General features: G+C 43.1%; 1 protein-coding gene across 9 annotated transcripts in view; it reads left to right on the forward strand.

Moving 5' to 3' along the window:
- The first annotated feature begins 1,183 nt into the window (after window positions 1-1,183).
- The window catches only part of robo2 (roundabout, axon guidance receptor, homolog 2 (Drosophila)), a 422,481-nt gene continuing 410,362 nt past the window's right edge, over window positions 1,184-13,302 (forward strand). For 4 of the 9 annotated variants that reach the window (XM_015951000.3, XM_054742448.2, XM_054742452.2 and 1 more), the window contains exon 1: window positions 1,184-1,452. In XM_015951000.3, coding sequence (XP_015806486.1) covers window positions 1,329-1,452 — 124 coding nt within the window. In that variant the 5' untranslated portion in view covers window positions 1,184-1,328. The remainder of the gene's footprint in view (window positions 1,453-13,302) is intronic. The other 5 variants (XM_054742449.2, XM_015951008.3, XM_054742450.2 and 2 more) reach the window with 2 other exon arrangements.

Raw genomic sequence — 13,302 nt, forward strand, 5'->3', positions numbered from 1 at the left:
ATAGTTGTTAAAAGTTGTTAAACCTGTGCATATGTAATTTGTATTTTGTAATTTGTATTTTGTAATTTGAATTGCTTTTATTGTTGATTTATTCAATATATTTACCTACAACTGTACCATGTTCAGCGCTTTGGGCTTCCTGACAGGGTTGCGGAAGGCGCTTTATAAATAAAGCTTTGATTGATTGATTGATATGAAACAAAAAAACGCTTTTTGTTAATCGATTTATTGTGAAATAACGGAAGTTGTGCTTGCTCCTTTTCCTGTTGGGAGGTTGTGATTTCTGTCCATTGACTGCGGAGGTGCTCCGGCGTCCAGCAAACATAGAATTGATCCTATTTTTGCCGGATGGTGGAACGGCGGGCGCCGCACTGCGCCGCATGGCCGCAGTAGTGGAACAGCTCTGATTGACTACAACGGGAGCGTTTTTGCTGCGGAATTCGTGCCGGAGCGGAGCGGAGCTAGTGGAATTTTGGGGTTATAATTTAAAGTGTCAGTTTGAATCAATTTAACATCTTTAGATAATACGTTTGACTTTGTCAGCATTGGTTTAGAGATGGATGGGGCCCGTTTTTGTGATTTTCTTGTCTTCCTGCATGGGAGCACATTTTAAAACCAACTTTTCCTAAATAGACATCTCTGGAACGTTCCTGCTGATGAAAACTCCAGACCTCCTTCGTTCCCTAAGCTTACAAACTGCATATTTTACTAGCTTGTCTGTGTGTGTCTGTGCTATCAAACAGCCACAGCCCACCACACCTACAGGAACTTGCTCGTGGAGTGCTGAAGGTGGATTTGCTCCCACCTCTTGTCTACTCTACAATGTGCAGCTCTAAGCAGAAAATAGAGAGCAGGGGAATGAATTCCCAGAGAAATCCAGAGTGAGGAGGGCAGGAAATAATTCAGCAGCAGCATCAGTAGAGGTGGCAGCAGTGAGCGTGAGAGAGATGGAGGAAAAAAGAGGGAGTGTGTGTGTGAGTGTGTGTGAGCAAACCTATGTGAAAGCGAGTTCCTATGCACTGTGGCGAGCGTAGCTGAGCTTTGCCGTCGCAAGGCAAGCTGTGTGTTCTCGTCTGATTCCTGTGCGCTCTGGTGAGAGAGAGCTTAGAGAAGGAGAGATGTGGCTTCACTGCGATCTCCAGCGTCAGTGAAGATCGGCACCCAGCCGGGGCATGACAAAGCAGCATGGTAGGACTGGAAACCTACTGCTGACACCAGCGTGACTGATGATGACAGCCCACGCGTGGGTTACCATGCGCCACAGCCGCGCTGCATTAGGAGAAAACATAGCCATGTGAAAGTGACTCGGCTGCCAGCAACTCTTGGACATGTTTTCCAAGGCAAAGTCTGGATTTCTTTCTGTGTTTGAACTTGTTTTTTTTCTCTTGGTGCTGTCTGGATGCCCCGAACTGACCTGTCAGGCAAGGACTAAAGGCAGGTGGAATAAGGGAGGTGAGTGATGATGGATGCCCGTGATGGTGAACATCTGAAAACGATGAGATCCAGTCAAAGTGACCTGGACCTGGATTAACATTGTTGTGCGTCTGCAGCTCATCCTGGGTGGAACTGTGACACATTCTCATCACAGATGTAGCTTGCTCTGAAACACCCTTGGATGATTTATGCAATCAGCAGGAAAGTGTGATGCACGTAAAAGTGTCAAAATCTGGACTTTTACACACAGCTTGGCACATTTCTGACTCACTTTGAGAGCAGAGGTGTTTGAAGTTGTCTTTTTTCTTAACAGCGCAGAAATGAGAGATGATTGTTCAGCTTTTTTGAGAAATTTCAAATTTATAAAAGTCCAACTTTTATTTGACTAGCTTGCTGTTTCCAAAAAAGTGTTGCCATGTGTCCCTTGGCAGTGTTTGTGCGAAATTATGTTTATTTGTGCTGCTGGACCGTTAGATGGGTGGAACATGCCACCAGTGTTTGAGAACTGTGGGGTTTTGGTGTAACGGCTCGAAGGTGTAAATAATTCATCTCAGCCCCTCCGTGGGAGCGGTCCTCTCGCCTCTTTCATAGCATTTAATCCCCTTTGTCGGATTAAAAGAACCTCTAATCTTAGTGCTGGTGTTCAATGAGACGCCCGAGAGATGCTCTCTGCAGCCTATTGGCATCGTTGGCACTAAAGGGCTAACACACAGAGGCACGTGAGCGTCTTCAAAGACCCGGTGTGACTACCTTGATCTATTTAATGATTCCTTGTCACTTTGCTCTTTTTCTGCCTCAAACACTTTCTAATTTGCATTTCTTCAAATGCAACTGTGTTGGGTTTGCGCGTTTGTCAGTGACTTGCATCATCAGCACACGAGGGTTTCAACTAGATAACTTAGAAAACGTCAACATCACACTCAGATTTTTGAGCTGGATTTTTTGTTTCATTTTAAATTCTACTTGCTTCAGTTGATCAAAGTTAATGAAAAAATTCACAACACAACGTCCTTTCTTGACCAAATGTTTGCATTTCTGCCAGAATGGATAAAAGTTTAGTGTAAACTGATCCGTTTTCTGCAATTATGAATTGAAAGTCTGAGACGAAAGTAAAATTAGAAACAAAATAAAATCTCAGGCGTCGTTGGTCTCTGGTGAAATGGAGGGCAACGACCTTGCTCGATGTAATTAAGTCATAAACTCCGTCTCTATCTGAGCACAGTTGAACAAATCATCTAGCAGCCATGTGCTGAAATTACATCAGTTTTCCTTAGTAAGGTTCGGACGCAGAAGAATAATATTTTCTGTGATCAAGATAAGACTTCTGTTGGGATGACAAATGCTTTTTGGATGTCTTGTTCCGTGTAAAACACATTTTGTGAAAATGAGTCAAATTTAAATACGTGTCATAGGGCGTTTGGTGATTTCATTGGCTGCAAATTGCTTCTTGTTGTTGCATTAAACATTTCCATGCATTTGTAATTTTACACATAAATTATCAATATTCTTCCTTGAAGCTATGTAAATGTGAGAAAACACCAGAAACGTGCACATATTTTAAAAATCATCTCAGGGTCGACTTGCTACACAACCATTAAAGCAACACGTTTAAAAACGTGCTTTCATGCTAACTTAGAGCTGGAGGCGGTATAAAACCAACAAATTTAAAGGCCTTATGATCAAATTACAAAATCAGTATTAGGTGTGTTTCTGCTGAGTTTTATATCATCCGACCTTCAGTGTACAGCCAGGTGTTTGAACAGGTGAACTGGCTCAAATCAAATCAGCTTTATTTATAAAAGCCTTTAAGTTAAGTTTAAGTTTAATCAGAGAAAGGACCGCAAATTTTTCTGTTTTGCTATCTGAAAACAAACCACCAATCTTCCTTTTGCATGTTTTCTGACATCATCTAGTATATTAGTCTTCATTCGTTTTCTCATTCCAGCCAATCGAGCGGCCTTGACTGATATTGCACAGGCAGTCAGATCATGGCCAGCAGGAACAGAGGTGAGCCCAACAGTAGGGGAGAAATTCAATTGGATGTATTACAATCCCACCTAGCTACAATAAATGGTAATGAGAAGACAGTAGCAGAGAAAAGCCGGACGGTGTTGACTCCAAACCACGAAGACAAACGATTCACAGACAAGGCCCAGGATTCGCAACGGGGTCGTTTTTGTAATGTTTTCAAAAACTGATTCGCTAAACAAGCGCCTGCTGAGGCAGTCGGGAAAAAGAGTAATGGTGGGGAAAGGACGGAAGCGGTACCTATTACAGAAATAACACTTGCACTCCTTTATCGCCAACAGCTGAGTGGATCCGGCTGTTTGGGATGGAAATCAGAAGGTATCAGATACAGAGAGGGGGAATGGGGGGAATTAAAATCTTCACTTCCCACTCACACAGGAATATTATGCACCCTAACGTGGATCTATACAGCCCGATTTGCTTACCCCACCACTATTTCTGCACACATGGCTGTAATTACTGGTCAGGGCCACCCAGAAAGGAAAGGAAATCAGAAAATATTAGCATTAGCGGCATTAAATGCATATATTTAATGTAACTTTCAGGTATTAAAGTTACCAAATTTAGCCAGTTCTAAACCTTGTACTACTATCAGCATTTTGTAGCATTTACATGAGACTTATGTGTTCTTGATTGCAAATTCAAGACCATCTGAAATCATTGGAAACTCAAACTCCATCCATCAGAGTCACAGACAGCTGGTGTATAAGGACTAGCTGTCCAGGTGTAGCTCCATCATTTGCTCAGCTATATTTAGAAATAACTGTCCCACGCTAACATCTTGCCTGTTTTATTTTTACCAGAACTAGAAAATTGGCTAGCTGTTTTTGTTTTGTATTCTATTCTTAGGTAGTAGATGGCCCTTCTAATTTTTGTTTATAATAATACACATTAATTTGAACAGAAAACCATTATGGAGCAGCTGCTCATCCATAAAAAAACCCAAGGATGCTAACAATGAAGAAGATTCAATGAATGAAGATTTAGAAAAGCCATTCGTTTTGAAGTGGTTGTGTCCTTGTGTTGGTGTATAAACTGCCTTTGGATGTGTGAGGCAGTAATTAGGATCAGATGGACCATTACAAGCTTCTCATGGCTGATATTCAGTTAGAAAATTTAAGTTTGTTTAAACGGTTTGTTGGGTGCTGTTTAAAATACTTAAATCATGAGTCTGAGAATCAGTAGTTGAGAAGACAAGTAAAAATCAAGTTAATTAGGATAATTAGGGTACAATGATTTAGGTGAAATTTTACTAATGCAGATTATTATTATTTTATTAGGATTTAAAAAAGGAACAAAAGGGTTAACTTTGGAAAAATGTACAAGTCTCCATTAAAAAGTCCAGTTCACTTAGAAACCATGTGATACTGTCTGTTTGTAAAGGTGTGGAACACTGAAAGAGAAACATTTTTTAATGATTATTTCTGATTATATTCAGCCACTCTGAGTTTTTCATGCAGGCTGAACATGAAAATTGTCTCCTACACCTATCTCCTGCATTAGCTTATGATAGAAAACAGACAGTGAAAGTCTAGGATTAGAAAAGCCTGACAGAGCTACATCCCACCGTCACTTGACATTCATGGACTCACCCATCTTGACTCACGACTGGGAAGGCTGTTGTTGGTTTAGCGTCCAGGAAATGGCAGCGATCGTCTCTGCTAGCAAAAGCTAATCATTAGCATTGGCAACTCCACCACACAGCAGAACTCCTTCAGGCTTGTGATATTTGTTGAAATAAAACATCAATGTTGCAGAGCAAATAGTCGCATTGCTGTTAACCAATGCAATGCGAGATGTCCAAATCCTGCCGTCTGAAGCTTTCCTCTGATGTTAGAATTTTCTAGTTCCTGAAACAGGCGCACCAAAGCTTTTTCCACAGAGTACGACTTACAAGGCATTAATTCCAACTAGAGACCACTGCAAATGTATTGATTAAACTAGTGTTTCACAGTCTTAAAGTACTTTCTACCAATTTAAGCTGCATACGCATGCTCTATCCATCCATTTTCTTCCGCTTATCCAGAGTCGGGTCGCGGGGGCAGCAGCCTAAGTCGAGAGGCCCAGACATCCCTCCCCCCAGCCACTTGGGCTAACTCTTCTGGGGGAATCCAAAGGCGTCCCTTGGCCACCTGAGAGACATAGTGCCTCCAACATGTCCGGGGTCTCCCTTTAGGTTTCCTCCTGGTTGGACACGCCCTGAAAAAATAACCAGGGTCCAGGAGGCATCCTAATCAGATGCTCAAGCCACGTCAAGAGGCTCCTCTCGATGTGGAGCAGCGGGTCTACCCGCTTCTCACCCTATCTCTAAGAGAGAGCCCAGCCACGCTGCGGAGAAAAATTTGGCCATTTGAATCCGTGATCTTGTTCTTTCGGTCACTACCCAAAGCTCGTGACCATAGGTGAGGGTAGGAATGTAGATCGACCGTTAAATCGAGAGCTTTGCATTCTGGCTCAGCTCTCTCTTCACCACAAGTACAACACAGCACCAATCCGCCTGTCGAGCTCACGCTCCAGCTTTCCCTCACTTGCGAACAAGACTCTGAGATACTTAAACTCCTCCTCTTGGGGCCACACCTCATCCCTGACCTGGAGAAGGCATTCTACCCTTTTCCGACTCAAGACCATGGTCTCGGATTTGTAGGAGCTGATTCTCATCCCAGCTGCTTCACACTCAGCTGCGAACCGCTCCAGCAAAAGCTGGAGACCACGTTCTGATGAAGCCAACAGGAGCACATCATCTGCAAAAAGCAGAGACCTGATCCTCAGGCCACCAAAACAGATGCCCTCAACACCTTGGCTGCGCCTAGAAATCCTGTCCATAAAAGTTATGGACAGAATCGGTGACAAAGGGCAGCCTTCACTGGGAACAAACTGAACATGTAAACAGTCTTCAACCCCCATCCCCTGCGTTAGCTGCAGAGAGAAACTAGGCTGGATAACAACATGGTCAGAAAAAGCCAGTCTCGACCCCGCCAACCTGGACTTGGAACCACCCATGGGAATGAGAGAGATGAGCACGTCTTAGCTTGTAGAAGCTAAACATTAGCGTTAGCAAAATGGCAAAACATATACTCATCTTAATTGTGGAGACTTAACATCAAGAAAGATGTGCGAACATAAGTAGTAGCTCAGGTGGTAGAGCGGGTTGCCTCATGATCGGAGGGTCATGGGTTCGATTCCAGCTCCCGCCAGGGGTATCCTGCTGTTGTGTCCTTGGGCAAGACACTTCACCCAACTTGCCTGTGTTAGTGGTGGTCAGAGGGGCAGACGGCGCCAAATGGCAGCCTCGCCTCTGTCAGACCTCCTCAGGGCGGCTGTGGCTACAAGTAGCTTACCATCACTAGCAGTGTGTGAATGTGAGAGTGTGTGAAAGTGTCTTTGGGTGTCTAGAAAAGCGCTATATAAGTTCATGTTATATATATATATATATATATATATATATATATATATATATATATATATATATATATATAATGTACTGATTATTTCGCTTGAAGGTTCACCATATATGGTTATTTTATACATATTTTCCTAAAAACGGATATATTTTATATTCACAAAGCCTGTTTGAGTTTAGTGGGGATTGTATTTTGTCATCGAAGGTGTCATGATGCTGCTGCTTGGAGTTTTGCCCATGTTTTGGACTTATGTAATGATTTCCTAGTCATTTTAGATGATTAAAATTTGAAATAAAGAGAAATAATCCCCCCAGGTCTCTTGTTTCTGCCCCCCACCCCCCCACCCCACCCCACCCCGTTCATGTGCAATACTGTGGCTCGAGCAGGAAGTCAGAAGTAGCTGCAGGGACAGAAATGGACAAACTAACAGGGGCAATGCGCGCAGCAGCCCCGACGCGACAATTAAACTAATGTCATTACTTTTACAATTAATATGATTTGACTTGTGTCTTTGGGGGAGGAAACACAGCGAGGGCTGTCACAGAGGGGAATCAGTCATTATTTGTTCACTGTGACACTGAAGTGTTGCTGACATTTGGTGACTCAGTTTGATCCCACTCTTGTTTTCAGAATGCTGATATTAAAATGTAGGCCAAGTTTTCCGATCTGTGCAGCACTTGACTTACAAACAAACTGTTTACAAGACACCCAGCGAACACATCTAGAATAACTGTAGTAGTTTCCCCCTAATTACTCAGGCAGGATTAGAAAATAAGTCTAGAAAGAGAGAAAACATGCCTACGTACCCTTGTTCAATTAATTAGATCATTAAGCCCCGTGCCACTGCAAGTTGAGAAAAAAAAACCCTTTCTCAAATGTGCTCGACTGGTGCACGCCCACGCCAAACATAAATTACGAGCTGGAGCGTGTGGGCGAGATTACGGGTACAGTTGTAACAGGATTGAGTCAACGTTCAGGTTAATGTTGTTTTATCTTGTTTGGAGCATTTAGAGATCTCCTGTCAAATCAAATCTGGAGCCAAGCAAACAAAAGATTTTAATAACAAACAATTACCAACATGTTTGGTTATGACTAGAAATGCATTCATTTAGATTTTCCGTTTGATTTCTGTCACTTGTGATACAGCAACTTTGTGACCGACCAATATGTGTGTTTACTGTTTTTTTTAATAAAAACCTGCTTCATTTTGCTAAAAAAAATAAAAAAACAGCACTTTTCATGATTTGTTTTTGCATGATTTATCTTTTTTTGTTTACATTAAATGTTCTTCTCTTCTGTGGTTAAGTTTGTTTTAAAGTTTGCGTCTGACATTTTAAAATTCACTTTTCCTATATCAGTTCTGAACCAGTTATATTTAGTACAAAAACTGAGGTTAAAGAGTTTAATTAGAAAACATCTGCCAACTATGGAGACCTTTATACGTTTTTATGCTTTTCTAAACTTTTGAGGTAGGGATGCACAATATATCGGCATCGATATCTGTATTGGCCAATTTTAGTCATTTTTTTAAGTTAAACTGGGCCAATATTAACAAACGATATATTTTTTCCCAATTTGTTGCTGTTTGTCTATCTGTTTCAATTTAAATCAGCCATCGCTATAGGCTAAGAGGTAACCTGGAACGTTAGCTGGTACCATATGATGTCACATTGTCGTTGTGAGCCTGTGTGTGTGTGTGTGTGTATTTGTTAGCAGCTTTGCCCTCTTGGTCTGCTAGGCAACAGCATTTGTTGCATTTTTCAAACAGGAAGTGGGAGCGGAGTAGTGCTCTGGTAGGTGGTGACTTGCTCTTTAATTGAAAAACTCAGGTGTAGTGTCCACAAATGATCCGTTTTTAGGTACTGACCATTCAACATCTGGTCAAAAAGGAGACACGAGACTGCACGTATTCCCTTTAAATCAGCCTGCCTTCATCCCACCAGCTGGAGATCAGAGCCTGCAGCTCTGACAGAGACAATGAAATGTCAACAATAACATTCTCTCCTCAAGGTCCCTCACAGAGCACCTTTTTATCCGAGACTCCTTACTTCACATAAGAAAGTAGAAAGAAGATTTTAAAATTAAATATGAACTTCTAAAATTTATAAGCTAGATAATCAGGTCGTCAAAACCTTTTTGCACCTGCGAAGCTGATACAACAAAACAGTTCCTGCAGAACAAGCTAATTGATTCAACACCTTAAGAATTAAGGCTGATTCATACTGACACTGCTCCAGCATGTCGGATCTGTTGGATCGCCATGATGCAATGTCTTATGAGCGATCCAACAGTGTTGGATCGTGTTGGAACGTCGGTTGGAGTCGAGCTCTATTTTCTAAACATCCGACGGTGGCGTTGTATGCTGGACGTTTGTTATTGGTCAGCCAAACCACCCAGCGTCATTTCCGGCACGACGTAGCTTCCCTTAAAAAATGTAAACAGCAAAAGTGTTGACACAGTCCTGAAGACATGGAGCAGATGGAGCAGAGTTAAGGTTGGTTTATGCTTGACGCGTCCGCGAGGTCCGCACGGCTCCGCGCGGAAAAGTTGCGTCATTTTGCGTCATTTTAACAACCACGCCCCTCCACCGCGTCTCCGCACGGCCCAAGATATCCGCAACGCGCACCTCGGAAAATTTCTAACCACGCGGACGGTCGGACGTGGAAAAACATGGCGGACCGGCACGGCAGAGGTTCATAAATACAGACATTTGTATGATTCAGCTCTCAAAGATCACCGTGATCAACATATTGTTAATAGTTCTTGGAGAGAAATAGCTCGCACTGTCGGAAAAGACGAGAACGCTGTTAAAAATGCTGAAATGTCATGTTGTAAACAGTAATTTCTACTTCTACTATGGTGTAGTGTTGGATGCTTGCCGTAGAGCTCCATGCTGCCCCTACAGTTTGGGAGAATATTGGCTCACCGCAGAGACGAGCCACACAAACCATAAACACTGCGAGTTGTGAAGCGCGTTCCAGCCGCGAGCCGCATCACCGCGCGGAAAGTGAATGCATCAAGCATAAACCAAACTTTATTGTTCTTCTAGCTCAAGCAGCTCCTGCTCAGTAAGAATTCGCTCTGTGTCTGTGTCGTCCATCTTTTCACGTCGCAAATAGTAAATAGTAGTAGGGCAGACACGTCACTACAAGAGCATGCACACCTGCATAGGAGCGCGCCCTCTGTTGTTTTGGTGGAGAATTTCTTCAAAACTCAGGCCAATAAGTTAGGAATGCACCTCCTGCTGTCCTGGTGGAGAATTTCTTTGCAACAGGTCGGCCCAGTATGAATACAGAGGAGATTTGACGCTGCAGCGGGGGGGCGTAAATGTGCCTTTGCTTAAGCATTTCATTTCATTTCATTTATTTATAAAGCCCCTTCTGCGACCAATGCAGACGCCCAAGGTGGCCGTTCTGTTACTGCCACCAGAGGTTTGGTAGCATTTGAACAAATTAGTCTTGATGATCTGATCAAGATCGCTGGGAAGGCTAAGCCGAGTGGCTCGCCGGATGAAGTGATGCCAACGCGCCTCCTTAAAGAAGTCTTTCCAGTAGTCGCCCCTTTAATATTGCACATAATTAACATGAGCCTCAGTTCTGGTATAGTCCCTGATGATTTCAAAAAAGCGGTTATTCAACCTTTGCTCAAAAAGCCTGGACTGGATGCTTCGCTGGCTGCAAACTACAGGCCCATTTCAAAACTTCCTTTCTTGAGTAAGGTGCTAGAGAAATGTGTTTACCACCAGCTCTTGGTTTTTATGGACGAGAATGCCATTTTTGAGACTTTCCAGTCTGGCTTCAGAGCTCTACACAGCACGGAGACTGCACTGGTTAGAGTGCTCAATGACATCTATCTAGCGACTGATAGCGGTAATTCTGTGTTGCTACTTCTGCTGGACCTCACGGCAGCCTTTGACACGATAGACCATGAAGTGCTGCTTCACCGTCTTCATCATTATGTTGGGATTTCAGGATTAGCCCTGGAATGGTTTAGGTCATACCTGACAAATAGAAAAATGTGTGTTAGGATGGGAAGTTATTCCTCAGAGTACTCTGATCTAGCTTGGGGGGTATCACAGGGCTCGATATTGGGACCTCTGTTGTTTTCTATTTATATTCTGCCCTTAGGTGACATCTGTCATGAGCTTGGAGTTAAATTCCATCTTTATGCTGATGATTGTCAGCTGTACCTGCCTCTAAACATGTCAAGTGGTCTCTCTATTTCTATTCTTACAAACTGTTTGAGGGAGATCAAGACCTGGATGACTGAAAATTTTCTGAGCCTAAATGATCAGAAAACAGAGGCTATATTGTTTGCTCCAAGCATACATTGTGACTCTTCCCTAACTGACTGTGGGTCATTTAAGGGACAGCTGTCTACATCGGTGACTAATCTTGGTGTTAAACTGGATAGCGCCCTTAGTTTTGATACCCATATCAATGGAGTGATCTCCTCCTCCTTTTTCCACCTTCGTCGGCTGGCAAAGATCAAACCATTTCTGTCACATCATGATCTTGAGACGGTAGTCCATGCTTTTATTACGGTGCGATTGGACTACTGCAACTCTGTTCTATTCGGTGTGAGCAAGGGCTCAATAGCCAGGTTGCAAATGGTCCAGAATGCTGCTGCCAGATTTTTAGAGGGCAGGCGCAAGTTTGACCACATAACTCCTGTCGTGGCTGCGCTTCACTGGCTGCCCGTTGATGTTAGGATTCATTTTAAAATACTTTTAATAGTTTTTAAGACGTTAAATGGTTTAGCCCCTCCTTATTTGGTGTCACTACTTCAACCATACACCCCTTCACGGTCACTCCGCTCTGAGAACTTCATGCTCCTCTCGGTCCCAAGAACGCGCCTAAAGACGCGTGGTGATAGGGCTTTTGCTGTGGCAGGTCCTAAGCTTTGGAATAAGATTCCTCTCAGCTTAAGGGCCTCCACCTCTGTTGCAGTTTTTAAGGCAAGGCTAAAAACATATTTTTATGACTTGTCTTTTAACCTTTCTAACTAGTTTTATTGTTTTACTTATAGCGATTTTACTCACTGTAGTTTTATCTGTATCGTGTGATACAATGTTTTATTTTCTGGACTTACTGTTTTATGTTGTTATTTGATCAGTGTAGCGCCTTGGTGGCATCTTTTTGCCTGTAAGGCGCGATTTATAAATAAAGTTGAGTTGAGTTGAGTTGAGAAGGTGCTGAACACAACACAATAAAAACATAAAACCATCAGATTAAAATATAACAATCGTAAAACCAACATGAAATCAATTAAAAGAGGAGAGTGAAAGCAAAAAATAAAATCCTGAAAAAGATTAAGAGGCCGGGGCATCGAAACCGGGTAAAATTTGCTAATCCTGGAATGCCTTGACAAAAAAATGGGTCTTAAGGTGAGTCACATGTGACGTGACAATTTGAAAGCGATTTGATTTGATTTGATTTGATTTGAATCAGGCTTTATTCCTGAGATGCAAACTAGTTCCAACTGTTGTTACCTGGAGATGACTCTGGACTGACCTGGTCGTACTGCAGTTGATCTACGGACTCCGGTGCCTGGGGTCTCCGACCCCTCTCCGAATCCTAGAATCTTCTGATAAACACAGTAAAGACCAAGCAGGGTTGATATTCTATATTTAGATAGAGCAGGGATTCCCAAAGTGTGGTGCGCGCACCCCTGGGGGTGCGCGAGCTGCCGCTAGGGGGTGCGCGAGGTGAAAAGTGTAATGGCTGCGGAGCTCAGAGAAGTCTGTCATATGTCACCATTAGCGTAGAAACTCATTTGTGGGTGGGCCAAAGAAAAAGTAAGTGGGCTCAATAAATGTAATTGAAAACAAGTATATTTTTGCGCGCGTGTCCTCCACATGTGCCCTAGCTTCATAATAGCAATGCGCCGAGCTTCAGCGCTCTGGCCTGCGCACGCCGATATGTTCCGTATTTGATCATTTTTAACGGTGTTGGAGGAATCTGAAGGTGGTGAGTCATTCTGGCAGATTGTAATTAACATCTGTCTCGTGCAGGTGTTCTGACATTGTAAACCTCACACACAGAACATTGTGGATGTAACAAAATAAATCAAGAAATGATTCCCATTCAGGCTATTGACAGCGCGCTGAAGATCTGAAGTTCAGAGTGCTTCTGTCAGAGGTCAGACGCGTTCCAGCGGAACCACAGCTCACGGGTGCACAAGTGAGCACATCTGGGCTGGGCAGAAGTCATTTTACAACATTGGTTTAAATAGTGCCACTAACGAGACGCGGTGACTGGAGCGGCTGCGCCGCGCGCGCGTGCGCGCGCACACACGCACACAGATTCAATAAGCGCGCACGCTGCTTTAACTCTGGCGCGCTGTCAGACTGAAGGCAGAAATGAACGCTGCCTCCACCGTGATAAAAACTTTTAAGAGGTTATTTTTCATTCAAGGTCAAATTAAGATATTAGCTTCT

This window comes from Nothobranchius furzeri, chromosome 13, assembly GCF_043380555.1.
Source record: "Nothobranchius furzeri strain GRZ-AD chromosome 13, NfurGRZ-RIMD1, whole genome shotgun sequence".
Lineage (NCBI taxonomy): Eukaryota > Metazoa > Chordata > Actinopteri > Cyprinodontiformes > Nothobranchiidae > Nothobranchius > Nothobranchius furzeri.